The 16308-nt window shown below is 45.0% G+C and overlaps 1 protein-coding gene across 1 annotated transcript in view; it reads left to right on the top strand.

Moving 5' to 3' along the window:
• Positions 1 to 16308, top strand: part of LOC145355077 (neuronal-specific septin-3-like) — a 392555-nt gene that overhangs the window by 41383 nt on the left and 334864 nt on the right. Inside the window, exon 2 of the mRNA XM_080206915.1 lies at positions 5728 to 7107. Coding sequence (XP_080063041.1) covers positions 5728 to 7107 — 1380 coding nt within the window. The remainder of the gene's footprint in view (positions 1 to 5727; positions 7108 to 16308) is intronic.

Genomic DNA, 16308 nt, shown 5'->3' with positions numbered 1-16308 from the left:
TAACTCTCCCCAGTGCCTTATCATTAACTGAGTAAGTCCTGTCCTGGTTCAGTCTACCAAAATGCATCACTTTGCATTCATCCAAATTAACCTCCATCTGCCACTCGTCAGCCCTCTGGCCCAATTGATCAAAACCCCGTTGCAATCCGAGATAACCTTTTTCACTATCCACTCTGCCACCAATCTTGGTGGACTAATCTTCATAGAATCATAGAATCCCTAGAGTGCAGAAGGAGACCATTTGGCCCATCAAGTCTGTACCAATCGCAATCCCACCCAGACCGAATCCCTGCAACCCGATGTATTTACCCTCCTAATCCCCCTGACATTAAGGGTCAATTTAGCATTGCCAATCAACCTAACCAGCGCATCCTTGGACACTAAGGGACAATTTAGCATGGCTAGTCAACCTAACCTGTATGCATCTTTGGACTGTGAGAGGAAACTGGAGCACCCGGAGGAAACCCTTGCAGAAATGGGGAGAGCGTGCAAACTTCAAGTTGAGAGTTGAACCCCGGTCCCTGGCATTGTGAGGCAGTAGTGCTAACCACTGCACCACCCCAGTGGAAGCCAGAGTCAAGTTAACAATCTTAAAAATATAATCTGTGGGCACAGAGATTGCTGGATTGGCTTTCTTTGAGGTCAGCGGAACACGTCATCACATTGGCAATGACCGCAAATTCCAGACAATTGTCATATAATGGTGAGATTCCAACCATGCATTTCGGGGTTTGTGAGTGCATGAATCCCGTACATTGTCACAAAACCTCATGTATGACCTCAGAGAATTCCTAATTGCAGAGTCGATACGAGATCTGTTTGGGCCAATTGTGTGGAAATCTCTCATGAATGCAACTTACTTACAATGCTAAATCACTATCGTTCACTATATCTTGCAAGACCTTTTATCATTCTACCCTTGATGCAATCCTTTTCTACATTTGCCAATTTTCTCAGCATGAATAAACAATATATCACAGTCTCGGTTTTGCACTTCTCAGTGAATAGATTTTATTCAAAAACATACTCCGGGAAATTAACATGTAAAGGACTTTATAATCCTGCAACTATGTCATATCACGGAAGAATTGCCCATTCTGGAACCAGATTCACAAACTTCTCATCATTGAGTCACTTGTTCAGTGCTGAAGATGTTGCATGTCGATATTATAGGTGAATTATTCACTTGTCACGGATCATAAATAATTTAAAGGATTACATTTCTTTATGAAAATAAAATTTAAAAATGTGGCCCTTGATCTATGATTCATTCTTGTAGGATGAATCATAGAATTCCTACAGTGCAGAAGGAGAAAATTCGGTCCATCGAGTCTGCACTGACTTGCTAGAAGTGTATCTTACCCAATCCCATCCCAGTGCATTTACTATGGCCAATCCCCCTAATCTACACACGTTTAGACACTAAGGGGCAAATTATCATGGCCAATCCACCTAACTAACACGTCTTTTGGACTGTGGGAGGAAACCGGAGCACCTGCAGGAAACCCACGCTGACATGGGGAGAATGTGCAAACTCCACACATCAAATCAAATCAGTCACTCAAGCTAGGAATCGAATCCGGGTCCCTGGCGCTGTGAAGTAGCAGTGTGAACCATTGTGCCACCCCATGTTTTGTACCCATGAGCACTTGCGTAGGATCAATAATTTAAAAATGATTACATTTTACATGTGCCAAAGAATGATTTCTACTTATCAGATTGCATGTGTTTTGTCATACTTCAGACAAAGTTTATGATTTTCAGGTTTAAAACTGTTTCGCTGCATTGGAGGGTGCTTAATGATATTGAAAATTTAACAAAAAAAAATTAGTTTGGATAAAAGGGCGGTAAAGGTTCGATTCCTGGCTTGGGTCACTGTCTACGTGGAGATTGTACATTCTCCTGCGTGGGTTTCCTCCATGTGCTCCAGTTTCCTCCCACACTCCAAAGATATGTGGGTTAGGTGGATTGACTATGTGAAATTGTTCATTAGCGTCGGGGAGGGTGGTTAACAGAGTGAATACATGGGGTTACAGGGATAGGGATTGTTGTCTGTGCAGGCTCGATGGGTCAAATGGCCTTCTTCTGCACTGCAGATTCCCTGTCTCAAAGTCAAGCAAGAGATTGGTAGCCGTGTCCTTCGTTTGTTTTCATATTGAATAAAGATTCCCATTTTATGTGTTCTTCATTCAAGTTAAATGGAGCTAAACACATTGACAAATTGATAGGTGGGCTAAATTACACTGCTCAGGTTTCAGACATTGCCAGTTTCTTGTTCTGTGTCTCTAGCAAGGGATATTTTGTAAGATGTTAATAATTATAGTTTGTTACACTAATTGGATATTCATATCTATTTGAACAGAGTTGTTCGCTGTGTCAATTAGTTTGGAATCAATCGCATTTTGTTTCAAGAAAAGACACTGCAAAGCATTTATAGACTAATGGAGTACCTGCACTGTACTGCTGTGTCCAGGCTTGTCTTGAGTTTGAATAGATATAATAGATGTTTCCTATTTCTACATTATTACACAGTGCTCCAAACAGATGTACCCTGCTGCAGTGGGAGGCTTTCCTATTCACTCCTGATTTCACAAACACGTGGCTGTATCTGGATTGAGGCACAAAATTCTTTCCAAACTTAATACCGGACTTGCTAATTACTGACCTCCAAACACTTTAAGCTGTCAAGACTTGTGTGTGGGGCAGTCATTAGTGAGTAGATACCACGAGACAAATAACACCACAGGAAAAAGAAGCTGTAAAGTGTAACAAAGTATGTCGTCTCGAAATGGTGCCACGTGCCAAAAAGAGAATATGACCGATAGATAACGTTCTGCATGTCTGCAGTGTAGTATGGCTGGCAGACTGTAAGGACTAGGGCGGCGTGGTGGCATAGCGGTTAGCACCGCTGTCTCACAGCGCCAGGGACATGGGTTCAATTCTCGGCTTGGGTCACTGTCTGTGCAGAGTCTGCGCATTCTCCCCCTGTCTGTGTGGGTTTCTTCCGGGTGCTCCGGCTTCTTCCCACGGTCCAAACATCTGGGGGTTAGGTTGATTGGCTATGGTAAAATTGACCCTCGTATCAAGGAAGTTACCAAGGTTAGTAAGTGGTGTTATCAGAATAGGGCCTGGATGGGATTGTCGTTGGTGCAGATTCGATGGGCCAAATGGCCGCACTGTAGGGATTCTATGAATCCATGAACTTTCTTTCACATTATGAATCAGAGCCCATTGTGAACATAGTGTCATAATTGCTAGTGAAATAATTACAGCGTTGTAAAGTTCAACTGTTTAAGTGTATGCATTATGGAAATAGCACAGGTTGAGTTACCAGCGGGACGGTGGCACAGTGGTTAGCACTACTGCCCTTACAGTGCCAGGGACCCGGGTTCTATTCCTGGCTTGGGTCACTGTCTGTGCAGAGTCTGCACGTTCTCCCCATGTTTGCGTGGGTTTCCTCCGGGTGCTCCGGTTTCCTCCCACAGTGCGAAAGACATGCTGGTTAGGCGCACTGGCCATGCTAAATTCTCCCTCAGTGTACCCGAACAGGCGCCAAAGGGGATTTTCACAGTAACGTCGTTGCAGTGTGACTGTAAGCCTACTTGCAGCCCTAATAAAATAAACTTTAAATTATTTACAATGAAAATTAAACATCTGTTAATCATGAAGCCCTACAGTGCCGAAGGAGGCCATTCAGCCCATTGAGCCCAGACCAACAACAATGTTATCCAGGCTCTATCCCAATAATTGCACATACTTACCTTGCCAATTCCCTCTGATACTAAGGGGCATGGCCAATCAACCTAACCCGCACGTCTTTCGGACTGTGGAAGGAAACCAGAGCATCCGAGGAAACCTACGCAGACAAGGGGGAGAAGTCGCAGACCCATGTTCAACTGCTGTTCTCATGGAACCCTTCTCCACTTCGGCCTTCAAAGGCCGGAGCTGAACCTGGGTCCCCGGTGCTGTGGGGCAGCAGTGCCAACCACTGTGTCACCTAATTCAACCAGTGATCTTGATATACACCTAGAAGATAACCTGATTAGGTTACTATGAAAGTCTTCCTACTCAATTCTGAGTGATCCCATAAATTTTGTTCTTAGCTGTTTGTTTTCTTGAAAAGAGGGGTGGGTTGATAAGAATAACTTATTTGGGCTACAGCGAACACAATGAAAGATGACTTCAGGGTGAGGAAGGTTGGGACAGATATGAAGCCCCAGTTCTCTGCGGCGTAGGCTCTACTGCAACAAACAGACCCAAATGATGAGCTTCCTTAATATTTGACCCAACAAGGCTCTGGGAGGCAAACTTACTACTTGCAATTCCTTTAGACTGCTGATACTCCAAAACACTGCAGATGATTTCTTGCACAGCATCGGGAACTAACACTGGAGTTTAGAAGGATAAGAGGCGACCTTATTGAGACATATTGGATTCTCAGGGGCTTGACAGGGTCAATGCTGAGAGATTGTGTCCCCTTGTGGGAGAGCCTAGGACCAGAGGACATGATCTCAGAATATTGGCTCGTCCATTTAAGACAGAGATGAGGAGGAATTTCTTTTCTCAGAGGGTAGCGAATCTGTGGAATTCTTTACCACAGAGGGCAGTAGAGGCTGGGTCATTGAGTATGATCAAGGCTGAAATGGACAGATTTGTACTCCGTAAGAGAATCAAGGGTTATGGGGATAAGACAGGAAAGTGGAATTGAAGATTATCTCACAGAATCATAGAAGAATCATAGAATCCCTTCAGTGCAGAAGGAGGCCATTCGGTCCATCGAGTCTGCACTGACAACAATCCCATCCAGACCCTATCCTGGTAACACCACATATTTATCCTGCTAACCCCCTGACATTAAGGGGCAATTCAGCATGGCCAAATGTGCCTAACCCACATATTTCTAGACTGTGGGAGGAAACCAGAGCACCTGGAGGAAACCCACACAGACACAGGGAGAACATGCAGAGGCAGTCACACAAGGCCAGAATCAAACCCAGATCTTTGGTGCTGTGAGGCAGCAGTGCTAACCATTGTGATTTGATTTATTACTGTTACATGTATTGGGATATAGTGAAAAATATTGGTTTTTGCACGCTATACAGATGAAGCATATCGGTCATAGAGTACATGAGGAAGAAGGAAAGGATAGACTGCAGAATATAGATTTGCAGCCACAGGTAGGGTGTGGAGAAAAATCAGCTGAATCACATTGGTGCCACTGTGGCTATAGTTGGTGGGTAACGTGATGGATTAACATTTTGTCTTTGAAGCCATATTTAAATTTAAAGTTTATTTATTAGTGTCACAAATAGGCTTACATTAACACTGCAGTGAAGTTACTGTGAAAGTCCTATTCACCACAATGCGGTGCCTGTTCGGGTACACTGAGGGAGAATGCAGCATGGCCAATCCACCTGATCAGCACGTCTTTCGGACTGTGGGAGGAAACCGGAACACCCGGAGGAAACCCACACTGACACGGGGAGAACATGCAAACTCCACACAGATAGTGACCCGAGCTGGGAATCGAACCCGAGTCCCTGGTGCTGTGAGGCAGCAGTGCTAACCATTGTGCCACCGTGCTGCCCATGTTTGAGTGCGAATGAAGTCTCATGCCCTTGACAGAGCACCCATTGAGTCACATTTTTATAATGTATATCACTGAAGTGTTTGGTTCTTTAAAAAAAAATTCACCTTGTATTTCTCTTTATTTTTCTGCATCAACAGCTCTGAAACGTTCTTTTGAGATTGACGACGTGGAGGACGGATCCTCGTTTACACCCAGTTCTCTGCTGAGCTCTCCTGCCCCTGCTGCGGTGGTGTCGTCCAAGGCGACCGAAAGTTTTGTCACCAGCACGCCTCCCCCACCTTCTTATCACATGAGGATCAGTCGGAATTCAAGCTCTATCCCAGCGCCTGGCTCGACTCAGTATCGAAAAGTTACCTCAAGCCAGTCCTTCAATCAAGGCTCCAGAGCTAATGGCAGTACAGCAGTCGCTTTAGCCCGCGTCTCCTCCTTCCAGAACAAGGTCAACCCAAATGGATTCACTACGTCTTCCAGACCCGACGTCAGTAATGACCGCCTCCACGCTTCGACATCTAGCCTCGTGTATCCGCCCTCCTTCTCGAGCCCGCTCCAAGGTCCACTGGGACACAATGACGTGGGCGTGAAAGCAAATATGGTGTCCTCGGTGGCCTTGAAGAAATATTCTTCGCATGGCAACATGTTCCCCTCGGAAGTCGACCTACCCGTGACCTCTGTGAATGAGGGCACCCCCGGCCACGGTTCCATGCCGTCCCTGGATCTCCACATTGGTGACGAAGACCTTACTCTGGAAAACAAACCGTCATCAAATCCAGTGCTTAAGTCAAGTCCGCATGCAGTGGCGAGTTCTCAGTACATACAAAGCAGTGCACTTGGTCAAGTTCCAAACACAAGAATGGGACAGAGAGAGACTCCAGCTGATACCTTCCCCAATGTACGCTTGACTTCTGTGCACAGTCTACGAGAAATGAGGTCTGCCCCTAATAACTCTTTTCCCAACAATATTGTTGAGCCCATGAATAAAATTCCAGAGTGTCCGATGACAGACGCTGACATTACAGTAAGATCGCAGCCGAGGGGGTCACAGATGAGTCAGAACGTAACAAGTGCAAGTTCTTCCCCAGTTTCCCTGGCGCAATCCAAGCAGGCTGTCTCCATGATCTCTGCACGCATGCATCATTCCGAAGAATTGGCTCCTCCTGCCGGGAACATGGAATCCGCCTCTCAATCCATGCACCAGATGGCCCAGTGTAGGCTGGTGACCCAGCCGCAAACTGTTCAAGTCAACGCTCCCTCTCACATCTCAGCGGCAGGATTCCAGCCAAAACTCGGGTGGAATTCCACACCGAGCGAGGATCCCATGTCAGCGCCGCAGGCAAAGGAAAATCTGGAAAGCGAGGCGAAGAGAAACCCTTTCTTCTCAAAATCAGCTGACTTGGGGTTAAACCATCTCAATCCTGACCTTAAAGCGACGGAGAGTGTCCACCATGACGGAAAAGCGGAGAAGGAAAATCAGGACCTAAGTCTCGAGACGGAAGTTAACATGCAGCTCAAGAAGCAAGGTAGGACATATGTTTTTGAATGGTCTTCATTGAACGTATAATTTTGGAATCCTTCATGTGGAAAATGCAAAAAACTGCAACTGATGAACTGTTGTTTCATTTTTCAGGACTTTGTAGTTTAAAAAAAAACTGAGTCCTTAGCAAAGACTGCAAATTGATTTAATTGTTCTCTAATTGATTGAGAAGTTTTTTGGTGTTAATAATGATGTGGAGATGCCAGCGTTGGACAGGGGTGGGCACAATAAGAACAGGTCAAACACCAGGTTAAAGTCCAACAGGTTTGTTTGGAATCACGAGCTTGATGAGGGAGCAGTACACCGAAAGCTCGTGATTCCAAATAAATCTGTTGGACTCTAAGCTGGTGTTGTGAGGCGACTTAATAAAATGTGCGTCACTATCGCCCAGTTCCCCCTCGATGTGCAGGGGGCAGGATTGCGATAAGCCTTGCAGTCACGCAGCCTGCTGGCCCTCGCCGTGACAGCTCTCACGTGAGTAATGGAGTGTGGAACCGGAGAAGATGGCAAGCCTTGGAAAGGCGGAGAAATCTGGCAGATTAATTGCGGAGGGGAAAGATGCCAGATATGTGGGCTTTGTATTTGAAATTCCCGTTGCAGATTTTTGATGGGGCATTGTCTCTTTTTCTTGCTTGTTTCAAAGAATCGTAAAACTTCGGCCCTCCAAGCCTGTGCCAATCATGATGCCTGCCTAAACTGATAAGTAATTGGCCATTCGGCCCATCGTATGATAGGTCGGGAGCCATTTTCTTTTGCTCAGTGGGTTCCATGAGCAAAATCGACTTTACTAGAAGTCAGTTTTGCTTATTAGTTAAAAGAATTGGATAGGTTTTGGCAAAAGAGGGATATATATATTATATATATGGAGAAAGTTAGCTTGGAAATCAGCTTATTTTACATTCAGTTAAAATGACCACAAGCTTTATGGGATGAACGCTTTTTTTTAGAGATTCTATAATTTGAAGAAACTATTCATTAAATGCTGTTCTGAACCCAATTACTTATTAGTTTAGGCAGGCATCATGATTGACACAGGCTTGGAGGGCCAAAGGGCCTGTTCCTGTACTGTACTTGTTCTCTGTACTGTTGTTGCTTCTGAAGATGCTTTATTAGGGACAACACTTTTTTAGTTTCACAGTGGTTTTATAGATTGGTCTGAATTATTCAATTTTTGTTGAATTTTCATCTTTCGTTACGAAAGTCAATGCATTTTTCATACAATAGTTTGACAAGAATAATTATAAAGTTACTATGGGATACACAACGCTGTTTAACATAAGAAGTCCGCTTAACTTGGAAGCAATCAGGTTCTCTGAAACAATGGATAGAGTTACTTTGGATTAAGGCTGGTTATGACATTTCATTCTCTATGACCGGAATTCTCCGACCTTGCCCGCAGCCTTCAATCAAAGCCGTAGGTGGGAATCCTGGACAGGGGTAAGGCTGGAGAATTCTGGCTCCTTTCACAGCAGCGGGGCTGGAGAATCCCAGACACGGGTGAAGCTGGAGAATCCTGGCCTCCTTTCACAGGAGTGGGACTGGAGAATCCCAGACACAGGTGAAGCTGGAGAATCGTGGCTTCCTTTCATAGCAGCGGGACTGGAGAATCCCAGATGCGGATAAGGTGGGAGAATTCCAGAGAATTCACACTGGTGGGAATCTCTGGTCCTGCGACTGTAAATAGGGATTTGGCTGAGTGGCGAATTCTCTGTCCTCACTTGCAGCAGTGATGGGGCATGAAAGGGCTGGAAAATTCTAGCCTATATTTCAGAATTTAACAGCGTCTTACCAAAAATAATTTTGCAGCAAAAGTGCCACTGTCGCTAAATGTTGAAATCACCTTTGTCATCATCAGCTGTTTGTGTGTCGTTGCATTTACAGATGTAATGGTACATTTCATTTTGACTTGCCTCTTTCATGTAGATTTTCAAACTTGCAAAAGGGAAATTATAAAGGGTTGGAGGGGGATCTTTCAACCAAGAACTTTATATTAGAAATAGATTCGCCAGCAGCTTTCAAAATTGTTACAACGCAGAGGCTAATCCCCTTTACCTCGCTTCATAATCTGGTAAAAGTGTTTGGGAAGGTGTGAAGTGTTCTTCGTTGACATTTAGAGTTTCGTTAACATGAAGACCTGACACTTGCTTTAAGTGAATAGTAAACAAGTTATTTATTTAACCAACTGGAACTTTAACTAAACAGGTAACATATTAAATGAAGATACGTTCGACTGAAATGCTGTTCAAATAAATACAAGGATCATTCATACCAAAACAGTAATAATAGAATTTTAGTCACTCCCAGAACAATAAATACAACCAGGTCTGATGGCTTTCAGAAGCTTTGGCGTTGTTCTGGTGATTTCTCTCTCTGTAAGATCTTTCTGACTTGATATCCTGTTGTTAAATAAGTCTTGGAATTTGGCGTGGAATTGATTATCATTTGGAAATCTACTTTTCCATATGACTAGCAGACCCAGGACTGAAGTCTCAGGGCCCTCTCATGCCTATCCCCTCCTGCCAGGAGTGGTTCATTCCAATGGGTTTACCATAGCTCCCTACTAATGGGGAACAGGTGACCCAACTCCCCTGTAGGGAACAGAGGCCTTTGAGAACCCCCTGGGAGGTCAGAGGTAGTGGGGGAGTACCCTTTGGACAGTGCCAGCCTGGCACTCTTTCACTGCCTAAGGGCCAAACTGGCACTGCCCACCAGGCATTGGGCAATGCCAAGGAGCAGGGCCAGAAGGGGAGGGGCTTTACTGGGGGCAGAGCCTGTTGAGAGCGATTGGTGTTGGGGGGGGGTGCAGTGGGGAGAGGCGTTGCTGGTCTTCAAGGGAAGGAGGTCGGGGTTACTGGGGGGGGTGGGGTTTGGGGGGGCAGGTGGCATCCAGGATGTTCATCAGGGGTGGGGAGGGTCGAGACTATCAGGAGGGTGAGACATCGGGAGTGGCCATTGGATTGGGGTTGTTTGGAAGATCTGGGCTGGCTGGGGGTGGGTGGGGGGTGGGTAGGTAGTCACATAGGGGCTGAACTGGGGATGTCTGAGAGGCTGGCAATCAGGATTGGAGGTTGCGGGAGTCAGAAGACCAGTGATGGTCTGTGGGGCTTGCCAGTGATTTGGCTGGCCAGTGATCTGAAAGCCGGCAAAGGAGAGGCATTGCGCATGTGCTGACAGATTGACGCATGTGCAGTGGCCCACTCAGCACTATGCTGCTGGCCTCTTGGGTGAGAATAGGCCCCATTCTCAGATTTCCAGAGGGAATCATGCTGGGGCACTCTGTGACCCACAGAGTGTGGAAGATTCATTCTGGAAATCACGCTAAAAAATCCAGTGGGGTTTATTCCCATTTTCCTTCACTTTGGGAAGTTAGAATTTTTTTGGGAGAATCCCGGCCCTCAAATATCTCCTCAGAATTTACTTCCTCATCCAATGCTGCGTATACCTATGGCTTCAATGTGCTTTCTGTCACAAGCATAAAACATAGAGGACTCTATAGATAGACGTTGCATTGGACACATTTCTCATGATTGCTATGGTCTGGTGTTGTGTATCGGTATTTATAAAACCAAAGAGGCTGTTTTTCTTTTGTGGTTTTGTATATCTGCACTTGCGTGCTCAAGAAATTGCATATTTGTTCTCTCAGTGCCTTTCATAGAATCATAAAATAAAACTCATCCAAATAGTCCAACTCCCCATTTCCATTCCGTTTGTAAGCCAATTGGCAAATTTTCCTGCCAGTTTGCTCCATTAAATGACAACCCCACCTGTTTGCCAGTTCTGCCACCTGTCTGCGTCCTAGTGAGATTGATTTTTACCCATCCAGCACTGCATCGACAGTGATCCAAGCCAGAAATTGAACCCGGGTCCCTGGCGCTATGAAGCAGCAGTGTTAACCACTGTGCCAGCGTGTTGCTCTTCACTGTGCCTTAATTATTCTACAAATTCTGAATCATTGACTTTTATATTTGTCGTCCCTATACGTGAAACCTTAATTCCAACTGCTTTTTGTATGTTTTTTTTCCATCAGTGCTCTCACCTTTTACAGGTCGGTGTATCTGCACCAATAGGTCTCTCTATTCCTCCACAGATTTTTACTCTGCAGAGTGTACATCCTTTCATTGCCCTATTCTCACAGTGGACCACCTCACATTTCCCTTCATCCAGTTGCCTCTGCCACCCCTCCACGAACCTGCCGGATATTCCCATCGCTTGTTGCATAACGTCCTGACGATGGGAAAGGATTTTGATGAAAATAGGGGGTGGTGGGGGGAGGATGAATATTTTGGAGATGTGTCATCACTCCAAGGCTTGACTCAATAACAACTGGGCTGAATTCTCAGGGCCGTTCTCCTGCCTCGTCTTGTCTCTCTGGCAAGTTCTCTTTTCGCTTTTCGTACAATCTGATGTGTGGTTTCCTGATTACGATCTTGACTGATTTCTATCAGATTACCACCAGCTCCAGAGTTCTCAGATGCACATTGTTTGGATGAAGTTGTTTTGATTCTTCACCCTCAGCGTTTCACAACTGGGTCATTTACATAAGAACATAAGAAACGGGAGCAGGAGTAGGCCAACTAGCCCCTCAAGCCTGCCCCGCCATTCAATAAGATCAAGGCTGATCTGATAGTGGTTTAGTTCCACTTACCCACCTGCTCCCCATAACCCTTAATTCCCTTATTGATTAGAAATCTGTCTACCTGTGACTTAAACATATTAAATGAGGTAGCCTCCACTGCTTCAATGGGCAGAGAATTCCAGAGATTCACTACCCTCTGGGAGAAGCAGTTCCTCCTCAACTCTGTTCTAAATTGACTCCCCCTTATTTTGACGCTGTGTCCTCTAGTTCTTGTTTCCTTTCCAAGTGGAAAGAATCTCTCTGCCTCTACCCTGTCTAGCCCCTTCATTATCTTATGTCTCTATAAGATCTCCCCTCAGCCTTCTAAACTCCAACGAGTACAGGCCCAGTCTACTCAATCTCTCCTCATAAGCTAACCCCCTCATCTCCGGTATCAACCTGGTGAACCTTCTCTGCACCCCCTCCAAAGCCAATATATCCTTTTGCAAATAAGGGGACCAAAACTGCGCACTGTACTCTAGTTGCGGCCTCATCAGTGCCCTGTACAGTTGCAGCAAGACCTCCCTGCTTTTATATTCCATCCCCCTCGCGATAAAGGCCAACATTCCATTTGACAGCTGGATGCCAGTAAGAATCGATGAAACACAATGTCTTTTATTTCATGCCATCTTAACACCGCAGGGTTGTGTCTGCTGGTGAGTGAGTGCACCATCAGAGGTCAACTGGTCTGCTGCTATTGGAAGCAGGGATGCTGAAGTTATGTTTTACCTGCCATTTAAACGACTCCCTCCAAGAAAACTTGCAATTGGTTCTGTCGCCATACTTCTGCTTATTCTGCAGATCGACTTCGGGAAGTGTAAAGGAGAACATGCCCCTGTCTGCATCAACGGGGATGAAGTAGAAAGTGTCGAGAGCTTCAAGTGTTTAGGTGTCCAGATCACCAACAACCTGTCCCGGTTTCCCCGTGCTGACACTATAGTTAAGAAAGCCCACCAACGCCTCTACTTTCTCAGAAGACTAAGGAGATTTGGCATGTCAGCTACGATCTCACCAACTTTTACAGATGCACCATAGAAAGCATCCTTTCTGGTTATATCACAGCTTGATGTGGCTCCTGCTCTGCCCAAGACCGCAAGGAACTTCAAAAGGTCATGAATGTAGCCCAATCCATCACATGAACCAGCCTCCCATTCATTGACTCTGCCTACACTTCCCACTGCCTTGTCAAAGCAGCCAGCATAATTAAGGACACCACGCACCCCGGACATTCTCTCTTCCACCTTCTTCCTTCGGGAAAAAGATACAAAATTCTGACATCACGTACCAACCCAGTCAAGAACAGCTTCTTCCCTGCTGCTGTCAGACTTTTGAATGGACTTACCTTGCATTAAGTTGATCTTTCTCTACACCCTACCTGTGACTGTAACAGTACATTCTGCACTCTCTAATTTCCTTCTCTATGAATGGTATGTTTTGTCTGTATAGCGTGCAAGAAATAATACTTTTCACTGTTAATACATGTGGCAATAATAAATCAAATCAAATCAATTAACTCTTAGCCAGTTCATCTTGGACTTAAGAGTGGTACGGTGGCACAGTGGTTAACACTGCTGCCTCACAGTGCCAGGAACCCGGGGTCAGTTTTGCCCTGGGTGACTGAATCTGTGGAGTCTGCATGTTCTTCCCGTGTCTGCATGGGTTTCCTCTGGATGTTCTGGTTTTCTCCCACAGTCCAAAGATGTGCTGGTTTGAGTGATTGGCCATGGCTTATTCCTCTTTTGTGTCAAAGAATTAGCAGAGTAAATACATCAGGTTAAGGAGGTATAGCCTTGGTGGGCTTGTTGTTGATGCAGACTTGATAGGCCGAATGCTGTCCTCCTGCACTATATGGATTCTATGAACATCTAGTGTATTGTTGGCAGTGGTGTAGTGGGTATTTTCACTAAACTAGTAATCCATATAATGCTCTGGGGACCCAAGTTTGAATCCCACCATGGCTGATGGTGAAATTTGAATCCAATAAAAATATTTGACTTTTGTAACATGTATTGGGATATTGTGAAAAGCATCATTTCTTTTTTGCGCGCTATACAAAGGGCCTGATTTTCATTCTAAGTGCTGAATGTGGGCACAATTCAGATCTGACTTGAAAATCTATTTTCAGGTGCCTCCATAAGCACTCAGCCAAAAAAAAAATCACGGGTCTGAATTGCGCTTATCGCGCCCGAAATGATCGGAGTTCTGAACTGTGCATGTGCAGTGAGGGAAAAACTTGAAAATCGTGCCCCTGTCACATCGCTTCCAGGCCGCAAAAAGTGGATAAAGTGGCCCAGGAGCGAAAAGTGGGAGCAATGGCCTCCACAGACATTGCCCCACCTCCACAATGTAACTGTCCCTCTTATCCACCCACTCCTCCATACCCAGACCGATCGCAACCCCCGTCCCCTTTTTCCCCCATCGATTGCCTGCAGAGTGGCAGTGGACCCCCCTGTGCATGCCGCTTCCCCCCCCCACCAGAGAATGATCTGGCCTCCCTCCTCCCTCTCCCAACTGCCACCCACCTGACAGCAGCAGGGAAGAAGCTGTCCTTGAGCCAGTTGGTATGTGATCTCAGACTTTTGTATCTTTTTCCCAATGGAAGGTGGAAGAGAGAATGTCCGGGGTGCATGGGGTCCTCGATTACGCTGGCTGCTTATCTGAGGCATCAGGAAGTGTAGAAATTAAAAGTCCCACAAAACTATTGTCGATGTAATAACTCAGGAGTCAACTGGAAAATAACATAAGTTTATTGTGCAAAGTAGAAATAAAACAAAACCACAAGTCTGTAGTGAGCACATGTAGGTCTCAACCAGGACGATACAATAATGGACCCGTTCAGGAACTTGCTTTATAAAGGGCTCAAGATACAAATTCCACCTGGGAAGCTGATTATCAATCACCAGGGAATTCATGTTCTCGAAATCCCACTGGGAGGCCAATCAGGAATTCCCCATGTAAGTCCTGGAGTTCATCACAGTCAATTATTGGAAAAACCCATCTGGTTCATTAACATCTTTTGGGGAAGAAAATCTACCACCCTTACCTGATCTGGCCTACATATAACCCCAGATGTGTGGGACTGGCTCTTCAGTGCTCTCAGAAATCACCCAGGAGGTCACTCAGTTTCAGGGCAATCAGAAATGGGCAATAAATGCTGGCCCAACCAACGACGCCCACTTAAAATCACAATTTGATTAGGCAAAGTCAACATGACTTTGTGAAAGGGAAATAAATGACTAACTAGCTTGTTAGAGAGTTTGTTTTTGATTAAACAACATTCAAGATGGATAAAGGGGAATCTGCAGATGTGGTGTGCTTGGACTTCCAAAAGGCATTTTATAAGATACCACATTAAAGATTATTACACAAGATACTAATTTGTCATTCTAATGATATATTAGCATGGATAAAGGAGTGGTTGCTTAACTGGAAGTAGCGAATAGGGATAAGTGAGTCTGTTTGGGTTGACAGGCTGTAACTAGTGGAGTGCCACAGGGATCAGTGCCTCAACAATTTACAATCTATATCGATGACTTGCATAAAGGAGTTGATAACAACATAGCTAAATTTACCAATGACTCCAAGATAGGTAGGAAAATAAGTTGTCAAAAGGAGTTAGAAAATCTAAAAGGCAATATAGACAGGTTAAATGATTGGGTAATAATTTGTCAGATGGAGTGTATTGTGAACTTTGGCAGGAAGAATTAAAAAAAAATACAATTTTAAAATGAAGGAAAATTGTAGAACTCTGACTTACAGAGGGATCTGGGTATCCTGGTACATAAAGCAGGAAAAGTTTCGTCCATTGGCCTCGGGTGAGATTTTACAGCCTCGGGGCAAGTGAGGCCCTAATCTCCCACCCATCATGTCTGCGCCGGTCATCATGCACCTATCTACTCTAATCCCATTTTCCAGCACTTGTTCTGTAGCCTTGTATGTTATGATGTTTCAAGTGCTCATCTAAATGCTTTTTAAATGGTGTGAGGGTTCTTGCCTCTCCCACCCTTTCTGACAGTGAGTTCCAAATTCCCACCACACTCTGGGTGAAAAGTTTTCCCCAAATCCTCTCTAAATCTCCTGCCCCTTCTCTAAAATCTACCCCTTCCCAGTTATTGACTCCTCTACTAAGGGGCAAAGTTCCTTCCTGTCTATCCTATCCATGCCTCTCATAATTGTGTACTCAAGATCCCATACTTCCTACATTTTACCTAAAATTAAAACATAAGTGGGGGGGGGTGAATTTTCACGTCCTGCCACAGGAGTTGTAGTGGGCAAGGGGCGGACCATGGAAAGGACCTTTGACCTTGGGCGGGATTTTCAGGGCAAACGTGGGCAGAAAATCCCATCCAACAATCTAATAAACATCATCCTTGCAGCTTATGAAAGGACGGTAAGCTTAAACAACTTTAAGTTGTTGGGGAAAAAAAAATGTTTAGAAAAAAGGAATACACTGTGGATTCATACATTCCAGTTTGCCTTCAATTATAGTCATTACAATGCCGAGGGTAATATATACTTCATCATCATAGTTAAGCTGTACTTGAAATTGTGCAGCTACTAATTTGGATGTTT

This window comes from Carcharhinus amblyrhynchos, chromosome 18, assembly GCF_965287045.1.
Source record: "Carcharhinus amblyrhynchos chromosome 18, sCarAmb.v2.hapA, whole genome shotgun sequence".
NCBI lineage: Eukaryota > Metazoa > Chordata > Chondrichthyes > Carcharhiniformes > Carcharhinidae > Carcharhinus > Carcharhinus amblyrhynchos.
This window is presented reverse-complemented; position numbering and strand designations above follow the sequence as displayed.